Source organism: Trichosurus vulpecula, chromosome 8 (genome assembly GCF_011100635.1).
Source record: "Trichosurus vulpecula isolate mTriVul1 chromosome 8, mTriVul1.pri, whole genome shotgun sequence".
In the NCBI taxonomy this organism is placed as follows: domain Eukaryota; kingdom Metazoa; phylum Chordata; class Mammalia; order Diprotodontia; family Phalangeridae; genus Trichosurus; species Trichosurus vulpecula.
This window is the reverse complement of record NC_050580.1, coordinates 198,427,634-198,449,880: the sequence shown is the minus strand read 5'-3', so window position 1 is coordinate 198,449,880 and position 22,247 is coordinate 198,427,634. Positions and strand designations below refer to the sequence as shown.

The 22,247-nt window shown below is 48.7% G+C and overlaps 4 protein-coding genes across 4 annotated transcripts; 2 read left to right on the top strand and 2 right to left on the bottom strand.

Moving 5' to 3' along the window:
- Window positions 1-316: 316 nt before the first annotated feature.
- On the bottom strand, window positions 317-4,755 carry HYPK (huntingtin interacting protein K). Its single transcript, XM_036736265.1, has 4 exons — window positions 1,618-4,755; window positions 1,343-1,398; window positions 724-775; window positions 317-473 (listed from the first exon to the last, which is right to left on the bottom strand). The coding sequence occupies exons 1-4, from the start codon at window positions 1,777-1,779 to the stop codon at window positions 378-380; spliced, it is 366 nt and encodes a 121-aa protein (XP_036592160.1). The 5' UTR covers window positions 1,780-4,755; the 3' UTR covers window positions 317-377.
- On the top strand, window positions 2,607-6,877 carry SERINC4 (serine incorporator 4). The gene is made up of 12 exons (XM_036736693.1): window positions 2,607-2,711; window positions 3,236-3,415; window positions 3,642-3,820; window positions 4,180-4,259; window positions 4,388-4,481; window positions 4,785-4,996; window positions 5,237-5,332; window positions 5,454-5,580; window positions 5,989-6,061; window positions 6,215-6,281; window positions 6,372-6,504; window positions 6,679-6,877. The coding sequence occupies exons 1-12, from the start codon at window positions 2,607-2,609 to the stop codon at window positions 6,875-6,877; spliced, it is 1,545 nt and encodes a 514-aa protein (XP_036592588.1).
- Window positions 6,878-7,820: 943 nt separating this feature from the next.
- On the bottom strand, window positions 7,821-9,470 carry SERF2 (small EDRK-rich factor 2). The gene is made up of 3 exons (XM_036736264.1): window positions 9,389-9,470; window positions 8,710-8,818; window positions 7,821-8,156 (listed from the first exon to the last, which is right to left on the bottom strand). Exons 1-3 carry the CDS (start codon window positions 9,393-9,395, stop codon window positions 8,093-8,095), a joined length of 180 nt encoding a protein of 59 aa, XP_036592159.1. The 5' UTR covers window positions 9,396-9,470; the 3' UTR covers window positions 7,821-8,092.
- An 8,870-nt stretch (window positions 9,471-18,340) lies between these two features.
- Window positions 18,341-21,736, top strand: ELL3 (elongation factor for RNA polymerase II 3). Its single transcript, XM_036734337.1, has 11 exons — window positions 18,341-18,487; window positions 18,811-18,846; window positions 19,298-19,410; window positions 19,500-19,689; window positions 19,802-19,884; window positions 19,974-20,049; window positions 20,542-20,707; window positions 20,787-20,829; window positions 20,953-21,124; window positions 21,290-21,334; window positions 21,420-21,736. Exons 1-11 carry the CDS (start codon window positions 18,356-18,358, stop codon window positions 21,525-21,527), a joined length of 1,164 nt encoding a protein of 387 aa, XP_036590232.1. The 5' UTR covers window positions 18,341-18,355; the 3' UTR covers window positions 21,528-21,736.
- Window positions 21,737-22,247: the final 511 nt, after the last annotated feature.

Sequence of the window (22,247 nt, the reverse complement as noted above, 5' to 3'; positions counted from 1 at the left end):
TGCAGTAGAATGTTAACCAGAAGTAGTGACATTTAACATCTTTCAGAAACATGGCTTGGGCTATGCTATTATTGTGAGGTGGCTAGTATATATTTAAGTCAAGTTTTCACTTAAGTCTTTTTATCCCCTTTACAGAAGTAACTCACATATTCAATTTTTAAATTGCTCTACAACTTCCAGAGTTGTGAATTGGTTGCAACCTATAGAGAAAGAAGACACTTATTACAAAAATGGTATTATAAAACGACGCAACAACCAGAAGCTTCAATAACCTTATCATTTCAAATCCCCATCTATCAATGAAACACTACAAAGGTGGGGGAAAGAGAAACCTTTATTTCAATAAATAAATCCATCAAGACACGGCCATTCAAAGGTTAGTTGGTAAGGGTAATAAGAGCTTCTACTACATTGCCCATGTGTTCCCGCAAACTCCGTTCTGCTGCTGCCCTCGAGATTTCCATCTCTGTCATCTGCAGGAAAAGGAACAGGTGTCACTAAGGGTCCATTCCAGTCCACAGCAAAAATGTAAAACCAGACACTGTCATCAAGAGAACTGATACTACTATGCTCTTAGAGACTTTAGTATATTGTGCCCAATCTTCTCAACTCTGGGCAAGAGATGTTCTATGATCCACAGCCCCTCCCACCTCTAAAACTAGTATTGTCCACATTATGCTTTGTTTGGGGACCCCTGCCAGCCATCTCCAGGGCACTACTTACTATGAGTTCCAGATCTTCCTTCTTGATTGTAACTTTTGCCAGTTCCTTCTCCCTGCAAAGTTATTTGTGAACATATTTGTTCAGGAAGGGTTTATTGAGGGCAAGGCACTAGGGATACAAAGAAGAAATTGAGAATCTTACAAAGTAGCCGGGGGAAGTGGGGCACTGACAACTGCAAAGATATGGAAAGGTCTTACCTAGGAGGCAAGCAACTAAGCTGAGTCTCAAAGGGAGTTGGGGATTCCAAGAGCAGGAGCTCAGGGAACCCAACTGGAGAACGGAGGTGGCAAGAATCAGGGAGAGAGGCACTAATCACAATGGGGAAAGCCTGAATTCAAATTAGGCCGCAGACCTCTCAGCCTTGCACCACGCGTTCTTGTGAAAATCAATAGTGAACTGCCAGGCACAGAATAAGCGCCATATACAAGTAAGCTCTTATTAAGTGTCACGCTTGTCTTTGTAAATGCAATCGGGCTGAAGATACCCACAACTCCCCAGTTACTCCGGAATCAATCCCAATTTTCTGCCCCATTGGGGAAGGAAACCGGTGGCAGGAAGACCAGCCTCCATCGAAGGGTCGGTTCGAGGTGCTGGGCATAAAGCCGGGGTGCTCGCTTACCGCTCCTGCTTGGCCTTCTGCTCCCGGGACCGCCGGTCTCCAATCACCGACATCGCCTAGGGCAGGAACACACCGCGAGCAGGGGCATCATCTCCGGGTCCTGGAATCTCCACGGCCAGTTGGGAGCCAGACACCCCGGGGTCCGCCCGGCACCAAGCGGCCGCCTCCGCCTCCCTCTCCTCCTCTTCTTCCTCCCCGCCCCTCCCCCCGGTCCCGAGTCTCGAAGCTCCTGGCACCCTCCAGGCCGCCGCCTGCTCCCTGCCTCCCTCCCTCACCGTCTCCAGGTTGGAGCTCTGGATCTCCTTCTCCTCTGCATAGTCGGTCACTCGTTCCAGGTCCGCCGCGCCACTGTCATGTTTCCGCGGCTTCTCCGGCGGCCGCTCGGGGCCACTCGGTTCGGTCTCCAGTTCCAGTTCTACATCACCCTCGGTCGCCATCTCGTCCCAGGCGCGCTGCCTCCCGCGCGCCGCGTCTTCCGGACCCACCGTTCAGCGACTTCCGGACGAGGATCCGCCCCTTCCGGGCGCATCCTGGCCCAAGCTCTCCCTGTAGCGTTCCCAGTGGCCACCACCCTAAGGGCCCCTTGCGACCACGCCCCCTCGCTTGGGAAGAGGGGGCGGGGTCACCCCTGAGCTAGGCGGAGCGAGGCAGGAAGGGGCAGAGCTGTGCCGGGCGTTCCCGCGCTGCAACTGTGACAGTCTTAGACGAGGAGGAGGGGACCTCTCTGACCAGATCTCTCGGTCCGCTGCCCGCCCAGTGCGCTTGGACTTGGATCGGTGACGAGGACGAGGTCACACCTGCAGCGCATATTCTCACAGACCCAAACACTTGACACCACCCCTCCAGCACTCTCACATCACCCTCTAGTCCAGGCCCCCTTCTCTCTGACCCTGGCAGGTCTTCAGTGGATGAAGTCAAATCCTAAACCCATTAACGAAGTTAATCCAGCCCAAACCAGATCTGCAAACCGCCCACCTAATCTGTGGATTGACCGGGGGCCCGTGGGGGGAAAAGGAGGTAGGGCCCGAAGTAGTCACGAGTACACAGCACCGACATATTCGTACATGCATGAACACAGTGCAGGAGATATGGGACCGCCGGGTTGCTTCTCCCAGGGGTCCTGACTCCCACCCAGCCAACCTGCTCCTCCTGAACAGCCGCAGCCAGGATGTTCAGGCAATTTCTGAGGCACTGAGGACGGGGCAAGTTGCTTCCTTTTTCCTTAGCGGAAGCACTAATTAGACCCCTGGACTCTAGGACAGGGATGGTAGGAGTGAAGGCTCCTCCCAGAAGCCCTAACTCATCCCTGGACCCGGTCCAGCAGTGGAGCTCGATCAACAGTACTGTGGAAAGAACTGTTTTGTACCAGGTGAGAGAGCATATGCTGTGTGTGTACGGTTTGCTGAGAATAAGGCATTCAGGAGCCACTTTACCTTCAAATGGGGCCAACTTTGCCCCCTCAACTAATCTTTTACCCTGACTGTGAAATTCCCCATTCCCATCTTCCTAACCTCTGAATTTCTTCCTCAGAACCCTAATCAGAACCCCTAGGGAGGGGTCAGATATTGGTTGTAATTTAAGATCTGGATAAACAAAACTATTGGGACAGGGTCTGCTTGATGTAGTCCTGTGTCTGAAGGACCAGTGAGCAGCATTGAGCCCAGAGCATCTGAGAGCTCCAATCTAAATGAAAATGAATCCAGAAATTAGATGTCTGGGAAGAAGGGAAGATTTCCTTGAAGGCTGCTCCATCCATTAACATCTTCCTTAACACACATTCACCTTAGTCCCTTCTGAGCACACTACCACCCCCCCATCTAGATTTCTACCATTTTCAATTACCCCCAGTGAGGAATTTTAGAGACAACTGTTCTACATCATCTTTGTTCCCAGGCATCGTGCTGCTGTGGCCCTGCCTCCTGGACTAGTGGCTGTTACTCTGGGTTGCCTCCTCTCAAGGAATCTACCAGCAGTCGACTGCTTTACACCCTTCTACATGTGGGGGCCTCAGCCACCTGCTGCCTCCTGCTCTCTCGAACAGTCCTGGACGTCTTCTGGGGCAAAGTGGGTGAGGTCAACAGATTAAGGGTGGCCAGGGTAGTGGAGCAAGAAAAAAAAAAAGTGAGGGAAACGCTGGAATGTGAAGGAAGCTGGGTAGATGGGAGAACCTTGGGGATGTGGCTAAGTGAATACTTGAAGCAAATTTTAGAATAGTGTGGGGAGCAAAGTGCTTTTCTTTCCACAAAATTGATTATTCCTATCTGCTCTCCCTTCCAACCCCTGCCCTGCCTGCCCCCAGGTATTAATCCCCTCTGGTCTGTGTACTGCTCCCTCTGGGCAGGATAACTGCCCAATACCAACTGGCTCTGGGGCTGTGTACCGAGTATGTGCGGGCACTGCCACCTTCTACTTGCTACAAGCTGTGATCCTGCTTAATGTCAACTCTTCCACCAGCCCCCGGGCTCGGCTGCACAATGGGTATGTGGGGAATACAATGTTTTATCTGGGGAAAGAAGGGAATAGAACCTTGGGGAAAAGGCAGAAACAAATTAAGTTCCAGGAAGGGCTAAAATGGGCCAGATTAGGGAACACAGGCCACAAGGATAGGAGGAGAGGGCAAAGTTTCAGCAATCTTATAAGGCCATTGTCTCTCTGTCTGGTAACCTGATCTCTTTTCCTATGAGGTCACCACTTACCTTAGAGAGCTGTAAGGATCAAACGAGATAACCTTATAGTGCTCCATAAATGTCAGCTATTAATACTCCTTCTTTTCTAATAACTTTTATCCCTTCCTACTCCTTCTGCCCTGAGCATGTGTTCTCTCTCCTGTGACCCAGCTTCTGGCTCTTGAAGCTGCTGGCCTTGTTGGGCCTCTGTACTGCTGCCTTCTATATCCCAGATGAGCATATCTTTCCAGGTAACCTTCAGCCCTCATTCTAACCTTGGCTCATCACCTGAGGGTGGTGGGAAGGGGAGGAAGGGAGAAGTACATCCAATGATAAATTGGAGTTGAACGATATTTACTTATTGAAGCTCACCCTACAGCATGGCACTATGTGGGTATCTGTGGAGGCTTCGCTTTCATACTACTGCAGCTGGTGCTCATCACAGCCTTTGCTCACACCTGGAACAAAAACTGGTGAGGGGGAACATCCCTGGAGATCATCCCTAGGATGCAGAGATACTAAACAGGTGCTAGATACAGAGAGCAGTGTGGCAACAGCAGTGGGGGTGGACTGTAACACGATGTGATGATGCCCCCACCTCCCACCCCATCATTACCGGGGAGGTGGAATGAGGTGGGATTCACTTAGGCAGGTAAAAAGCTAGGAGAATCTTGACTAGGAAGTCATGCTGACTCTAATTTAATGGGAGATGGGAACAGGCCTGGCTGTATGGGGACTGCAGAGCTGGGTTGCTCATGGTTCTCACGTTCACACAGGCTGACAGGGGCTGCCCAGGACTGGCGCTGGTTTGGGGCAGTGCTGCTGGCCACACTGGTTTTCTACAGCATAGCTGGAACAGGTGCATTCCTTCTATTCCACCACTATACCCATCCTGCCGGCTGCCTGCTCAACAAGGCTCTCCTCAGCCTGAACCTTTGCTTCTGTGGCATCCTCTCCCTCCTCTCCATCACTCCCTACATCCGCCTCAGTGGGTACACCTCTGGATCTAACCCTCTCTCCCTACCATTAAGTGGATGTTTTCCCTAACAAGTCTGCCAAATTCCGGTCCCCATTCCATTCTTGTTTTCTAATCTGGCCTCCCCTTTTTGGGCGGGGAGGGGGAAGGAAGGGTGCTATTTTGGTGAATTTGTCCTGCCTTCAGGATCCCTGGGACAAGCAAGTTATTGTTGCCCCTAAAAGAGCAAAAGTCTTTGGTGTCTCTTCTCAGAACAACCCTGCTCTGGCCCCCTACAAGCCTCCATCATTAGCTGCTATATCATGTACCTCACTTTCTCTGCATTGTCCAGCAGGCCCCCAGAAAGGGGTGAGTAGAGAACCCAGGGCTCTTTGTGCCATTTTCCCATTCACTCCCATCCCATTTCTGCCCAATTCTTACACTCGCTCTCACATTTTCCTTCTCTTTACTCCCTGTTTCATCCCCGCAGTGCTACTTCGGGGACAGAACCATACCATATGCCGCCCTGGTGTAAGCAAGGCAGAGGCACAGACACCGGATACATCTCTGACCATTCTGAGTGCTGGCATCATGTATGCCTGTGTGCTTTTTGCCTGGTGGGTAAAGGTGTCAAAAGGGAAACACTACAAGAAGTGGAAGGGGTAAAGACAGCAAGAGAAAATAGGCAACAGAAGAATGACTGGAGACTGAAATCAGTTTGAGGTCTAGAGAATAAGAAACATCCCAAGACAAGGGCAACTTCTGGGAAAAACGATGCCATAAGCCAAAACCAGGTCAACATCTATTTGAGCACTTATTTAAAGCCCACAATTAATCAGCTGAAAGCACTTTACTGGCCCTAAACACCCATACAGTGAACTGCCACACCAGACTGGGGTTCAAGGATACCCAAGAGGAACCTCTCACCCTGATTTTAAAGCCACCCATCCCCCAGTCATCATCCCTGTTATAAAACCTTCTATAATGCTGCTGAATCGGCTAGTTAACCCTCTTCCCTCCCACAGTAATGAGGCTTCCTACCTGGCTGAAGTGTTTGGTCCTTTGTGGATGGTCAAGGTTTACAGCTATGAGTTTCAGGTGAGGATGAAAATCTCAATATCCTTCTGTGCCTGCGAAGTCCCAAACCAGAATTCTTACCGGGGATCCCCCAATATACATCCCTGCCCTTGTGGACCATTCCCAAAGCTCCTCCCCGTCCATCCTTTTTTAAAATTTTGCTTTACTTTGTAGAAGCCCTCCATTTGCTTCTGCTGCCCAAACAATCTATCACCAGAGAGAGGTGAGTGTGAAGTGGGGGGTGGGGGGGAAGCACAGTGTAGTGGGGAGCTCTGGAGGGTGAGGGAGCTGGTGGCCAGGAGCCTAAACCCTGGCCCTCTCCTCTCTGAAGGGCCCAGTGGACAGGAGACAGGCTCAGGTGCACTACAAACTTCTCATCGACTCTCCTACAGCTACTCTGCTTTCCACTTTGTCTTCTTCCTTGCTTCACTCTATGTTATGGTCACTCTCACTAACTGGTTCAGGTAAGGCGAATCCTGTACCAAAACAGCCTTGACCCCTGACTTGCTAAGAAGTGGGAAATCCCAGAGAGTCTGGGAGATAGGACTTGAGTTTGTCAGTAAGCCTAAAGTGATGGAAAGATATCTATTTAAGAGCCAAGGATCTGCTCCCTCTAAACAGAGATCTTGGCCCTACAGTTATGAAGGGGCAGAGCTGGAAACCACTTTCACAAGAGGTAGCTGGGCTACCTTTTGGGTCAAGATCGCTTCATGCTGGACCTGCGTACTTCTCTACTTGGGACTGCTACTGATTCCGCTTTGCCGCCCAACCACTGGACCCTCTCAACCTGCTCGTATTGTACGTCGGCGCTGCCGTCGAATCCATGTCTCTACCTAACTGGAGCCCATCAGCTGTTCTGCCCTTAATAATGCTGGGTTAAGTAAAAAAAGGACACAGCTTATTACAAAAATAACTGGTTTTCTTGGCTATCTTTTGAAGCTAAGGGGAGAATAGTGAGCACTGTGGTTATGCTGTTTTGAGATATGATGGACAGGGTCCTGGCCACAATTCTGTCCAGGGAGGTAGGTCTCCAATTCTCTGGGCCAGCAGCTCCTGGCAAAGAACCGACTCCCCAGTAAGCAGCCAAACACCTGCTATCCACCACCACCTAACACTTCTCAGATCTCAGTCCTCTAACAAGAAGGGAGGAAACTGGTCAATAATATCAGGAGAAGGGGGAGTAGTGGGGAGACACAGAGAGCACACACTGTTCTTCTTTGGACAAAGGAAAAGTAAATTAAAATTGGTTCTGGAACTAATAATGTAGTTAAGGATTACAATCCCTAAAGCAAAGCAGTCCCTCAAGAATGCCCCAAGGCTAAGGTATAGGGGCTTTGCTAAGTTTCAGTCATGATCTTGGGGACAAAAGGATCATACTTGGGGAATGACTGCCACTGGAGGACAAACATACCAGGCAGAAGGAGGAAGGCACAGAAAGCAACACCCAAGAAACTACCATTAGATAATTAACTTGATCCCTCTCTTGCCTTGAACTGGTTTTCAGGAGCTGATTTAGAAGAGGGGGAAAAAGTCAAAAGTACAAGGAAGACAAAGGAAAAAGGAAATGATCTGAGGCATTTGGGTTCTCAGGATTCTTCCACACACATTTCCTCAAAGTGGTTAATAGAGAATAAAGGTAGTTTCTATAATCTGCTTCTTCCCATCATTTTATCAAGCTACAAATCAACTCTTAAATGTTTCTCCTCCAGTCTGAGAAGGCAACCCACCCTACCAACCCCACCCCACAATCGGACCCCTTAAGTCACACAGGCATCAGAGGAATTACAAAGCTACTTTTAATACTCTGGGGTAAGCCCCATAGGAATAAAAAACACTGGGAGAGGGTAGCCCCCTCACCCCCAGGAATGCCCTGGAGGAGAGCAAGGCTGCCTGGGGGGAAGGATGCACAGAGGGAACCCACTGCAGACACAGGGCGAAGGGAATGCCATCAGTTCTGGGACCTGTGAGCGCTACAGGAGGAGGCGAGAGCGTGACGGGACTGGCTCCAGGCACACGGTCGACGGGCAAGAGAGATGGGCATGAGCCACAGAGTTACTTGGGCTCTTCCTTCTTCTCATTGGCTTTTTTCTGCTTCTGTTGCATGATCTCCGAGTCCCTGGAGGTAGAGATGATGGGGCACTGGGGGTACCAGAGGGCGAAAAAGGACAGGACGCAGAGGATAAAGGGCAGAGAGGATAAAATGGATGTGGGCAGGGGTAAATTTATCGTGTAGATGAGATGCCCACAATCCTGTGAGGCCAAAGAGCTGGAGTTCAGAGGACATCTACCTGCTTTTTACATGGCCAAAATTCTCAACATACAGACCCAAAGCGTGCCTCACCACACTTAGCAACGTGGGGGGTTAGGGAAGGAACACAGGAGGGGGAATATGGGATCCAGAAACACAGCAATACTTGAAACGTAGGTAACCAAGGCTTTAAGTCACACTACTACTTTGTCTACCCAAGCCTTTCCTAAATGGTCCTAGGCTGCCAATTTGTAGGACTGGCTTGGTGTAGGCACTAGTACGAAAACGAGGGGAAAAGGACATGGGCACTGCCCCTAAGGCATGCTCTCGCCTCTACCCTCCCCCACCCCATGCCCTTTTAAATCTCTTAGGCACTTCCATCTTCATCTGGTCCTCCACCCTCTCCCCTCCCTGGGGCTACCTCTGCTTTCGGGCAGCTGCAGAGAGCCCGTCATCCCGGCGTTTTCCCTTGCCTGAATCGCTTTGCTTTTTCATGTTCTTCTGGCGGGCAAGCTCACGCTGGTTACCGCCTGCAGAAAAGGGGGAGAAACAGGATGAGACCCCAACACTTAAAAGAAGACTCTTTCTCAAACACCGGGATCCGGAAAACGGACACTTGTGCGGACATTGACCACGGAAAACTGGGGGGGGGGGAAGGAGGAAGAAGAAGCTGGCGGCGGAGGCCATTCAAAAGTGGGGGGGGGGAAGGGGAGCAGGGCTAGCACAGGGAACACTGGGGGCTGGGGGAGGGGGTCCCTATGCACACGTGTGCAGGGGGACGTCCACTTGGGGGCTTGCGATGAGTAGATGGGGGAGGGGAGGTCTCTGCGTGGCAGGGGGAGGGGGCTCAGCTCCCCGGGCTTGGTTCCCAGGGCTGCTGTTCTGATGCACAGAGGCTGAAGGAGGTTGGGGGGGGGGGTCCCGACGGGAGTTGGGGGGGTTGAGGGGGGGTCTCAGCATGCTGGGGAGGGGGTAGCGGTGCGTGTACACCGCCACTGGGGAGTGGTTTCGGAGCGAGGCCTAGACGTGGGTTCCCCGGGAAGGCCTAGTGCTCCAGGAGGCGCTTGGGGACCGTGCAGGGAGGGGGCGTCGGTGCTCACGGGTCATGGCGACGGCAGCGGCTCCGGCCTGACTCGGTGGCGTCCGCTCTTTCCTCTCCGACGTCCCCGACCCCGCCCCTTCTCCCCCACGTGACGTGTTCGCCCAATTCCCCACCGACCCAAACCACCCCCTCGCCTTGCCCTCCAACGAGGCTTCTTATTGGTCGACATGGATCACGTGGTGCCACGGGCGCCCCGCGGACTCCTTCACCCAGAGGCGGAGAATCATTGACGAAGGGCACAGCGTAAGGAGGGGCTTCTCGATCCAGGGCGTGGGCGGGGCCTAAGGAAAATAGGCTGCATCACGTGGGTGGGGCGGAGACGAGGCGCTCCCGGAAGGGCGGCCCCTCCCTGGTTCCTTGGCCCGGGAACTGACACGTGACCGGTGGAATGGCCCAGTTGCCTGGGTTGGAAGGGAAGGTCCCGTACTCTTATTCCGTTGTTTACCCATCTCCACCTCCTGAAGTGAATGAAGTTTTCCATCCACCCTTTAAACGCACAGATGCCTACCTATGTGTGTTCCCAAGAGTAGTTGTTTTGGAAGAGCCTAGGCCTCAAAGATTTCTAATTGTCGACCTAGGTTAGTCTCTTGGGAATGTACTGAGAGCATCGAGTTTATTTCTCTAACCAGGCACTCCCTATAGGATAGCTGCTAACGAAGGATCTTGAATGAGGCCTGAATTCAGTTGTTAACATCTGTAAAATCAAATTAGAATGTCCTCCATGACCTTTAAGCCACAATGCAATTCCATAAACAATTATTAATCACCTACTATGTGCCAGGCATTGTGCTAAATGCTGGGGATACAAAAAAAGGGAAAAGAAAAAAAAAAGGGAAAAGACAGTCCTTGTCCTTAAGGAGCTTGCATCCTGATAGGGGAGACAATATGCAAACAAATCTATACAAAGTAAGTTATATACAGGATAAATAGGAAACTAAGAGGAATTAGGGAGAAGGTTCAGGGAGAAGGTGGAGTTTTAGTTCAAATCAGATGGTTCTGTATGCTTTCTCAGAGTTCTTGAAGGTCCAAAGTGCTGAAGGCTTACTGTCTAAATACTCATAAAGGCTCAAACTGAGAAGTTAAGTCTTCGGAGGGAGATGCTTGGCTAATAACATTACGAAGGAGGAAGAAATAACTTGGTTACTTGTGATTTCAAAGATTCAGACCCATCCCAGCAGAGCCAAAGTCAGTTCTAGGCTCTGGAAATTCAAGCAGATTTCCCCTGACTTTAGTCCTGCTTCTTCAGTTTAAACCTAAAACCACATTCTTCCTTCCCTTTTTGTCATTCCCTTCCTTTCTTTACATACAAATCACTAGCTGAGATTCTGACTTTATTTGAGGGGAAAAAAGTCTGAACTTCACCTTCCTTTCTACCTACTACAGGTGGAACACTTGAAGATGCTAGGATATAGGTGGAATGGCCTCTGAGCCCCTTCTGCCCTTTCTTCATGTTAAGGTCATTTACCCCATATCTGGACCCTCTGTCTAAGATCACAGCACCGACAGCTAGAAAGCTGGAATAGTTGAATTGTGCAAAGTTCTTGAGCTGAATGGGAAGAACTTAGAAGTTGGGGGTAAATAGACTATCTTGTAACAGAAGCCAGAGGGCAATTTTGTATCTTAGTTCATGTGCAGCATTACTGGCCATGGCTTGATCTTGGAGCTGTCACACCATTTTGTTGGAACAGACTTGTCCAAAAGTCTAGAAATCTTCTTTATGATGATGTGAAATCAGTACATGAATTTACAGAAGATGTTTGTAAAATAAGTGAAGAAAATTAAAGCCTCTTTACATAAATCAGTAAGTGGCTTGATTTCATTCATGATAGGATAAATCTTGGCTGCTTGTTTATCCAGCTGACAGACAAAATAAATTGTTTGCCAAGTAGCATAAGTAGTAGGGAGTAGGGCAGGAATTTGAACCTTGGGCCTCCAACTACCAATCTGCCATTTGGTCCATTACGCTGGAACTTGGGAATTTGTAGGATGAGCAGAGTTGAAGTTTTGTATCACGGCAGCTAGATGGCGCAGTGAATAAAGCACTGGCCCTGGAGTTGGGAAGATTTGAGTTCAACTGTGACCACAGACATTCACTAGTTATGTGATCCTGGGTAAGTCACTGTTTGCCTCAGTTTCCTCATATGTAAAATGAGCTAGAGATTGAAATGGCAAATCATTCCAGTATCTACCAGAAAAGACTCAAATGGGGTCACGAAGAGTTGGTCACAAACTAAACAACACTATGTGCAATTTGTTACAATCTAACCAAGGCTCAGCATGTTATTTTCTTCCATCTGAAACCTCTCTCCTTCCCACTTTTTCTTTTTTCTATGTGCAGGCTTTTTTATGTCTCTCTTTGGCCAATTAACATCTTTCAGGTTGTTCATATCAGCTTCACCGATAGGCACTATACTTGACCTTCAGAGGGGGCTTTTTACTGTTACTATATATCCTCAAGACACAGAAGCTCAGTGAGGAATAAAATCAGTATACTCTTTAGATTTTATTTTATTTTGGTTTGGTTTTAATCGAAAGGGAGAAGAGACCAAAGAAAAAGAGACTAGACTGCGAGTTAGGACAGGAAGACCCTTAGAACAAGACATCATGGATTAAGGTGTCCTGAGCTGGTCTGCCAGAAGAAAAGCACTAAATTTAGGTAAGGTGGAAGGCCCTGGGCTGAAAGGAATCCAATGAAATCACCTGCTCTTAACTCCAATATAGTGATTGTAGACAAGGGAATTGGGGAGAGGGGGGAGAATGAGGGATCTAAGGCTTCTCTGTAGGAAATGGGAAATTGGGGGAGGGAACTGGGACCTCCCCCATTTCAGGAAGGGAAAGACTGACAGGCTGGGGTTGGTGGCTGGAGGCTTATCTGTCTAGCCTCCACAGACAGTCTGGGGCACATTATTTCTAAAGTCATCACTTCCAATAGCTCCAAACATCATGGGTCAAACAGGTGAGAGGTCTGGTAGGGAGATGTGTCCTAAGACCTGTACTTTGGGAGGCACTGGGAAGGCTAGGTGAACCAATGGATCAGGGTGAGGAACTGACACAATTTGGGGGAGGGAGGATTCAGGGACCCCTCAAGGACCAGAGCACTGGATAGGGTCATCTGGAATGAATTCACAGACTCAAGCATTCTTTAAATCAAGGTGGCAAAGATTTATTGTTATACTTTTTAGCAGGCAAGAGTTCTTAAGGAACCTGTGACCTTAGAGGGGTACAGTTGAGATTATATAGGAAAAGTAGTACATTATCTGGCAGATATACTAATTAGGTGATAACTTACAACCTTGGTCACAGGCATCATTCACTACTGGAAACCAGCGGAAAGGGTTTCTCAGGGGTGTATTTTTGGTCTGTATTTTTATGTCTGTAGCGAGATAGCTTTGAGAGTTGATGTCTATAGCTTGACCTCTGGATTAAATATAATAACTTTGGGAATCAATACATGATAATTCTGTGATTACAAGATAGTCCTGTTTTTAACAAGAAAATTTCTTCAGAAGTCAGCTTGCTCTTGTGATGGGGAAAGATAGTTTGTTTTACCAGGGTCTATTCATGAGTAATTGCAGGGAAAGGTAGTTTGTCTTACTGGGGCCCACTCATGAGTTATCGCTAGGCATAGTGTCCTTGGGCTGGGGAGAAAACTGTCAGGGATAGTGTTTTGAGGTTAGGGAGCAATGTGATCTTGGAATTGGGGTCCAAGCACCCAAGCACCTCATCAGAACCAAGTTCTCTACTGTTGCATTGTGCTGCTGTATCATCAGTTTGGACAGTTCCAGATGGATGGATGGCCTGAGGGAACAAAACAGCCCTGTGCTTAGGTGCTCTGAGCTCATAGATAATAGAGCTCTAGCCCCACTGGCATCTCCCAGCCCTGCTTTCTCAGTGATTGCCACGATGATGTCTCTGGGGTCTTAGCCTTCCCCCACAGAACTTTGCAAAGGGGTGGGGTGAACCTAGAGAAAAGGGATAGATCCATATTCAGAAAATAACCGAAGTGAGGGGAGTTGGCCAGAGGGAAAACATCCAAAGGGATGTCGATGTTTTGCCTTGTTAGTGGGTTCCAGCTTCAAGGTGCTCTTCAGGGCAGCCAGGGCTAGCAGAATATCTCCATACTCTGACAGCAGCTAAGGATACACAAGGAACTTCCTCAGTGTGAAAAATGGATGAGTATGAAGAGCCCTCAGTGTGAGTTTCACCCTAGTCTGGGTGGCTAGAATTACTTCAGGTTCTGAAATGGGCCTCTACTTCTCCATTCCCACTTCAATTTCCCACACGGTCCCACAGATTGGGCTGTAGCAACCTTTCCTCTTCCTTTGTCCTATTATGTTCCCATCCCCCACAAACACACCTTACCCTTCCTGAACAAAGCTGCAACACTGCAAGAGTCCCAGATGAATGCTTCCTCAGAAGACCTCAGAGCTTCCCCTGACAACTCCAGCTTCAGCTGTGCTGTTGTTACATTGTTCAGACACTTAACCTGCTCATCCAGCTGGTTTAAGCCGGTGTACTTCCTCCTTTTCCTCCTCCATGGTTTGTCAACTGATTGGAGAGACAGGAAGTGGAGATTGGAGAGACAGGAAGTGGAGAAACAGGGAGTGACATAGGTAACTCAGACAAGTTGCTCCCGAAGGTTATCTCTAGGCCTAGAGCCCCTAAGAGTCCCCCACCCCCCAGCTCCATCCATCTCTCCTACTGTCCTCCGCATGCTGCTTCTTCCAGCCTATACACTACTTACCAGTGCCCCACAGAACTGAGCAAAGGGGTGGAGCTCATTGTTTTCTTTAACCCTTTCCTCTGCCAGACCTCTGGATCTCATCAAGGCTAGGTTGGGATACAGCTCAGAGTCAAGAAAGTAGAGAGCATGCTGGTAGCAGAGCATATACTGTCCTGGAATGTCCCCACCCCCCATTGCAAGTGACCATTGTCTCCTGCCACAGCTGCACCAGGTTCAGGTGCTGGGCTGGCGACAGAGCCGTAGTGTCCTGGCCTGGAACAATCTTCACGAGCTTAATTTCATATAGAATCATGAACCCTGGTGGCACATCTGGCTCCCTGTGAGGTGTATAAGATATGGGAATTGGGACTACAGAACGACCACTCTCACTACAAGGCACATGAAGCACTCTAACATAGTTGAGTAGTCATTCTCCTGAAGATGTCTCCGAACAGTAATAAAACCTCACAGCCTTCATCCCTAGCTGTCTGGTTGAGGGAAAGTGCTGGGGAGTGCCTGGAGTCAGGGAAATAGACAGGATGACCTTTTCAGTGTCCTGGCAAGCCCTGCAAGTGTCTGTAATCCTGAGGGGTGAATAATATGATACTCAGGCCTACCTCTACCCTCTACCTACTCTACCCCACAACCTTCTACTTCTGAGTTTTGAAAACTTTGCTAATCCTTGGCTTTCTTCCAGCCCAACCCTTGGGTTTTCTTGCTTAGTAAACATTTACTGTGTGCCTCCCTATCCTGGTGAAAGTTCCCTCACCTGCCTCAGGGACCATAAGCATACTGGTCACTTGTGAGAAGGAAAGCAACTTCCTCTAAATGCATGGATAGGACTCCCAGCTCCAAGGTCTGTAAAGAAGAAAGGAAAAAAGAAGAGGAAAGAAAGTGAAAGCTGAGATCAAAGGGCAAGGGTACAACTAAAAAATGTTCACCTTGGGTGAAAACACTTTGGGGAAGGGTGTGGTAGCACCTCCCTAAAAAGGGGGCCCATCCCCCAGAAAGTCTAGTCGACATCTCTATAAAGAAAGTGAGCTTCAGGAGAAGATGTTCCTGTGCCTGGACATGGAGAATGGCAGCCCAGAACTGAGTGAGGGAGCAAGTTGTGCTCCATAGCATGGGGCTATAAGGCATGAGGCTCAAGTTTCAGAGATAGGAGTGGTCTCTGCACCACCCTGGGAAGAAGTTTGCCTGAGCCATAATGTCAAAGTTGGGGGGAGGGAAGGCATTCTGGCTCTGGCATTCTTTTTCTTTCTTTCTTTTTTTTTTACTAGCAAGTCCTATAGATTTATTTATTACCTTCACATCTCTTCCATCCCCTACCCACCTTCCAAAAAGAAAACAATGGTGGCAATAAACAAAAAAATAAAAAACAGAAGGCACCAGAATCTTTAGAATTTCTACCAATGCCAAACAGCCTTATTATACTGTTCTTTGACAATATAAGCATTTTCCCTAACATTTTCCACTAACATTTTTTTTTCTCTGAAGTGATAGGCACTTCACCTTGTAGTCCTCTGCTAACCCATCCCTGGCCTGCTGCCCATTCCCCCCACCCCAACTCAACTGTTTAAAGTATGTACTGTAGGTGAAAAAAAAAACCTACTTATGCCTCCCAAGTGCATTCTTCCCACCCCTCCAGGTTCACCCTGATTACTGTTCTGCTGATGGGAATAACAGGGCCTTAATTATATCTAGATGATCCTTCCACTTCCCACATCTCAATGCAAGAACTGGCCAGTATTTCAATCAGCTAGGATTTATATGGCACTTGGAGGTTTGCAAAGTGCTTTACAAATACTCTTTTATTTGATCCTTACAACAACCCTGGGAGGTAGGTGCTAGCTACCATTTTTTTACAGATGGGGAAACTGAGGCAGTGAGTTACCCAGGGTCATATAACTAGTAAGTGAATGAGACAGCATCTGAACTCAGGTCTCCCTGACTCCAAAGTTCAACATTCTATCCAGTCAACCCTCCAAATGTCTTCCTTTGACATCTCTCCTACCAGGCCTCAAATTCACACCATTAGAGACATTCTTTTGTGTCAAGGTGGCAACATTTTCTCCAGAAAACCACTATTGCACTATTAAAGGAAAGGAAGGAATATTTGAAATGAAACCTCTCATATTAACACTTGAGTGCCATGAAAGAACACTAGTTTATCAAATTAACTGGCTTTCCTTGGAATCAGAGAGAAACACTCCAAAAGAATCACAGAATCAGAAAGTTAGAACTGGAAGAGACCTTGGCCCAGCCACCTCATGGTATAGATGAGAAATCTGAGTTTCCCAGAAATGGAGTCTACGTAGTATAGTGGAAAGATTACTAGGCCTAGGAGTCAGAGGACCCAGACTCAAATACCACCCTCTGACATGCTACCTGTGTGAATTTAGACAAATCAAATAACTTCCCTGGGCCTCGGTCTCCTCATCTGTAAAATAAGGGATTTAGACTAGGTAGCCTCTGGGGCCCTAGATCTATGATCTAGTTAAATGACCTCTACAAGATCACTCTCTGTGAACAGCAGAACTGGGATTTGAATCTAGGTCTTTTAATAATAATAGCCAATATTTATGTAGTAGTTACTAGGCACTGTTTCACAATTAATATCTCCTTTGATCCCATTATCATCTCCATTTTACACTTGAGGAAACTGAGGCAAACAGATGTTAAATGACTTGCCCAGGATCATACAACTAGTAAGTATCTGAGGTGGGATTCAAATTCAGGTCTTCCTGACTTCAGGGCTAGCACTCTATCCACCCAGTTGCCTGATTCCCAGATCAAGCCTATGCAACATCCAACAGATACATTGAACTCTACAAATTACCTTGTAGCTATGGGTCTTTGTACATGTTATATACTCATTAGAACAATATAACTTGAGGGCCCAAACATTTCTCCAGAGCCTAACTAACTCTGTGGAGCATGGTAAACATTTGTTGAATTAAATTCGTGAATGTCTACAGGGTGGGGCAGGAAGATACAGGTAGGTGGAGGGCAGGGAAAAACAGGCATGAAGGTACTTGTAAGGGGACATAGAAAGCAGGAGGCAAAACACCTGGATTACTACTCCTTGACACACCTGGATGGCTGCCCCTTGCCCCAGCTGAAAGGTCAGTCTTAAGCCTCTTTCCACCAAGCTTCGGTCCTCCAGGATCCCCAACAGCTTCACCATCACCTCTTGGCATGCCTCAAGAATAGGGCCCTTCCTTTCTTCCACTAGCCACTTGTGAACCAGCCTGTTCTCCAGCGAAGAAAGCTGAAACTGAGTCTTGCCTTGCCGGTACAACAGGTCTGAGGTGGGGAGGAGCCTGAGCAAGGCTGCATCGTCTGCTTCTTCCCAGGCCGCTCATCTCTGGGCACCCTTCACGACCCACTCCAGACCCGCTTACTGGTCAGGTCTACCCAGCTTGCAGCGGGAGAAAGGCTGCCCAGACTACTCCTCCCAGCCTCACCCCCAGAGCCCAGCAGCTGCTCCAGCCTTCGGAAGACGCCCAGCGCCTGGACTTCAGGTGGCGGCTCCTCCCCACGGTTTGCAGGGCAAGAGAAAACAGACCCGTCGGGCCTTTGCACCTGGGAGCCTGGGAGGACGCTGAGACCGGGACTCTTGACCTGCCATCTTCTAGCCCCTAGGGGACTCCCGGCATTAGCTACCTCAGCAGCTCAGGCGCTTACCCCACCTATAGTCTAGTCCCTCTCTTCCCCAACCTACTACCCCCACCTCCCCGGCGACCTCAATCCCTTAGGTACGGCGCCAAAATAACATTTCCAGGGAAGACCACAGTTCTGAGACTGAGAAAAGCTAACCGCTTTGCCCAACATCAGTCCTAGGAAACTGAGGCAGGAATGGGGATTTTGCCTGGAAAAACTGACTCTACCAAGGCCCCCTTGCTCTTCCCTTCCCTCTCTTTCCAGGAACCCTCCAGTTGGCTGGAGCATCTCTGAATGTCCAGTCCCTCTCTGATCACACCATTCTCAAGCCAAAAAGGTGCAAGGCCCCCACTCACTAGGAGGGGTAGATTGATGGACCCTAGGGATTCTATCAGGGTGGCAAGGGCTCAGGAGACCTGGGGGCGGGGTCTTAGGAGGGGCGGAGTCAAAAACCAAGGGGCTGGACTGGGCTGGGCAGGGATAGGTGGGGCTGCCCGAGACTAGCTGGAGCGGAGCAGTGATACAAGTGGTCCTAGTCCTGGAGCAGCCCCGATTGCTCTCGCCTCCAGTATCACCGCCATGGCGGGGCCACAGGAGGTTCTGAACGGGAAGCTGCGGCTCTCTTTTACTCCTGGTCCGCGAACCAGCCTCCTACTCCTGCGACTCAACGACTCAGCTTTGCGTGCGCTACAGGACTGTCAGCGGATACAGGTGCGAACCCTCCTCCTCAGTGGATCCAGGACTGGTTTCCAATACCCCAAGGTCTTTTTCTCGACCCTGCACTCCCACTGATACAGGCTTCTGTCCACGATCTTTAACCCCTGTATCACCGGTCCTGGATATTCCAGTCCACACACCAACCCCCTACTCCCAAACCCTGCCTCCCACTCCTCTGAGGATCCACGGGCGCTTGAGAATTCTGCGTATCCCTGACCTCTCTCTGAGCAACTTAGAAGGCAGGTGTCGAAGACTTCCTGGCAACGGGGCTAGAGTCACTTCTTGATCCTCAACTCTCCTTCTTTTGTCTCCCTCAGGCCCAGCCTGTGATTGCCTTCCAGGGCAACCGAGGGGTGAGTGAAGGGCCCTGAGTGTTTGTATTGAACGGTAAGGGAGCAAGTGGGTCTTACTGAAGCTTCGTGTGAGGGGGACAGCTTTGGTTATGCCACAAAGATTATCAGAGGAATTGGAGTGGCACCACAAACGACTACACTACCTTCCCCCTTCTGGCACTTTAGCCTAACCTGTGCCCACATCGAGGTGCAAAGTCTGCCTTGGTGTAGGCACAAGGGTCAGGTGAGGTGTGTGCGGGTGGCAGGGGAGACACTAAGGACCCTAGAGATTGCGGGAGATTGTGCTTCCTGAGGGAGCTCAGTTCCAGCTGCTTTTGTTATTACTAACAAGTCCCCTGGGGACCCTAGCTCCTTGTCATAGGCCAACTCTGAGTCCTCTAAATGCTTACTCAAGGGAAGTGGTAACTTTTTAGGTAGGAGAGTAGACAATTTACTGGGTTTATTCTTTCAGTACCTTCGACTTCCTGGCCCTGGCTGTTCCTGCCTCTTCTCTTTCATAGTGTCCCAATGTGGAGTAGATGGGCCAAGAGGTGGACTGGACCTTGTGCGCCACCGCTTGGGCAGGTAAATGTAAATACACAGAAAACCAGACTGAGGATGTTGAATCCTTTAGATTTATTATGCTTTGCTCCCTCTCCTCCACTCTTCTTCAGGTCTGGACCAGGCCTGCTTCGGTGCCTAGGTCCTCTTCGAGAGCGAATTACTATCTGCTCTGCTGTAGATTCTGTACCAGTATCATCTTCACTTCAAGGACATCAGCAGGGTGAAGGTGCCAGGGAAACAGGGAGCCAACAGGGCACTGGACTGGATACAGGACCTCAACCACAGCTATTAGTAGAAGAGGTGAGGCCAGGAGTTATGGGGTGTTACAACAAAGATCTGGAGGTCGAGGAGTCAAGGGGCTCCTGACTGACACTACTGCCTCCAGGCTGAGCCAGTGTCACCTCCCTACAAGGTGCTGGATCCTCTGGAGAACAGTCGAGAGGGACAGCCTATTCCAGGATCCTCAAGAGACCATCTGGCACAGTGGCTACTGAGGTACTAGGGCATAAACTAGGAGGGGCAGAAAGGGAAGGCAGTTCCAAAGTTCCAAATCAATCACCCTTTTCCCCTTCCTCACACTGTAGGGACCAGAGCCCCCATCCCACAAAGGGGCCAGATCAGAGACCCTCTTCCTCCTCCAGCCAGAGGCACTTGAACATGGTAAGTGATTATTTACAGGATCATATACTTAGAGCTGAAAGAGATCTGAGGTCATCTATTTCAACACCCTCATTTTAAGAGGAAACAGGCCCAGAGAAGTGACTGAAGGTCAGAGACAGTAAATAAAAAATCCAAGAGTTAAAACAGGTGGACTCCAAATACTCCACAATACTACCTTGAATAACTCACAGTAGCATGGTGCTTACAGAGCACTTTCCTCCGATGACACAAGCATGATCACAATTTTACAGATGGGGAAACCAAAGCTTGTACCCACTGATCTTCAATGCCCTTTTAAACGAACCTGCCTGAAGAAGTAATCCTTTCTGTTTTGTTTGGAGTGTTACGGAACCCTCTCCTTTAAATTTTAGGATATAAACATGGAAACTGTTCTTCAACTTCCAGAATTCTACTATATGGTAGAACTAGTTGGGAAGAGGGAGGTATCTGCCAGGTCTAAGTCTATTGAACTGGATTTTAAACTTCTCTCAGAAGCGACACCCCTCCCCAGACGTACCAGAACCAGAGGACAAGAGGCCCAGAGGTCCAAGTTCCCCGAAAGAGCTTCCCAGGCATGATCCACATGAAGAGGGAGAAGAGTGGGAGAAAGACCATGATGCAGGTCCCAGAAGGGAACACAGCTCCCTAGCACAAGCAGGTAATGTTTATGGGGGTGAAGGTTCCTGCAGTATAAAGAGGATACTACCTTTTCTTTTCATAGTCTGTTTCTTCACCAGGGCCAGAGTCACTGCTTCCTGGAGAAACACCGGACTACTTCCTGTGAGTCCCTTATCCCTTTTACAATTATCCCTGAGTGACTTTACCCTCCTGCCCTGACCTTCCTAGGGCTGGGGAATGACATTTGGGGACAGTTAAGTGAGGATGACTTTCTGACTTCTGCAGGCAGTACGGAGCCATCCATAGTACCGAACAGTGTCGTGTCTATGAGCAAGATTTTGAAGCAGATTATGCAGAATATCGGGCCCTACACGCACGTGTTGGGGCTGTCAGCCGAAGGTTCATGCAGTTGGGAATGGAGATTAAGAGAGTACAACGAGGCACTCCTGAACACAAGGTAAAACCATTAAAAAAAAATTACTTGTTAACTAGTAAACTAGCTCACTATATCTCTATTTTGGGAGAAAAATCTGTCTAGATTATACAGAACATAAAAAAAAAACATTTCTACCTCCCTTTTAGAAAAGTTGAGGATCTGTTCATGTTTTTCTTACTGTTTCAGGTGCTGGAAGATAAGATAGTTCAAGAGTACAGAAAGTTCAGGAAGGTATGATGATTAGGGCTAGGGGTAGACAGAAAAAGGGAAACTGGAAGCAAGGAAGTTATCTAAGGTATTAGCCTTGTCTCTGCAGCGGTGTCCAGGTTACAAGGAAGAAAGACAGCGCTGTGAGTACCTGCATCAGAAGCTGTCACACATCAAAAGCCTCATTCTGGAGTTTGAGAAGAACAGGGACAGCTGAGGCTACCAGGAGGGCAGCTGTCTGGTGAGATGTTGATAAAGAGGGCAGCTATGAAATAAAGACATTGCAGCCTATTACTGATCTCACTGATGACTGGGGATGGGGGTGGGGAAGGAATAGCAGGTGCTGCTACAAATCCTTGAGGGGTTTGGTTCCCATTGTTACCACAATATTTACATTAGCCAGGTTATGTTGGCATAGTGCCAATCCTTTCCAGCTGTGCCCAGGCACAACAGTTTCATCACCTTTGCCACAACTCCACTAACTATAGTGGACTATAGTTGACTATAGCCCACACGAAGATCATAGTAATGTTTAGTGAATTTCTTTACAAACATGGCTGGAAAACAAATGATGACTGCTCCTGTGTGGTTTGTACAAATTGATCTGTAGTGAAATACTTTGAAGATAGGGACAGGTGCTTGCAAAGAGTGTTTAACAGTTGCCTTTACTTAACCCAAAGCTAGGTTACTGAAGAAGCCAGTTCCCTTTCTAAGAACTTAATTACCTTCCTGAAGTTGGAGTCCCTATCAGTTTTGAGTGATCTGAAAACTACACCCGAGGAAGGGGCATCTAGGTCTCTTACCCACAAAAACAGCAAAGTAATAAATTTGCACATATCTATAGCAAATGAAATGCATCACTTAGACACATCCTTTTTTATACAGCATTATAACAAGAGGAAAAGGGATGCCCTGAGAATACTACTACCATTACCAG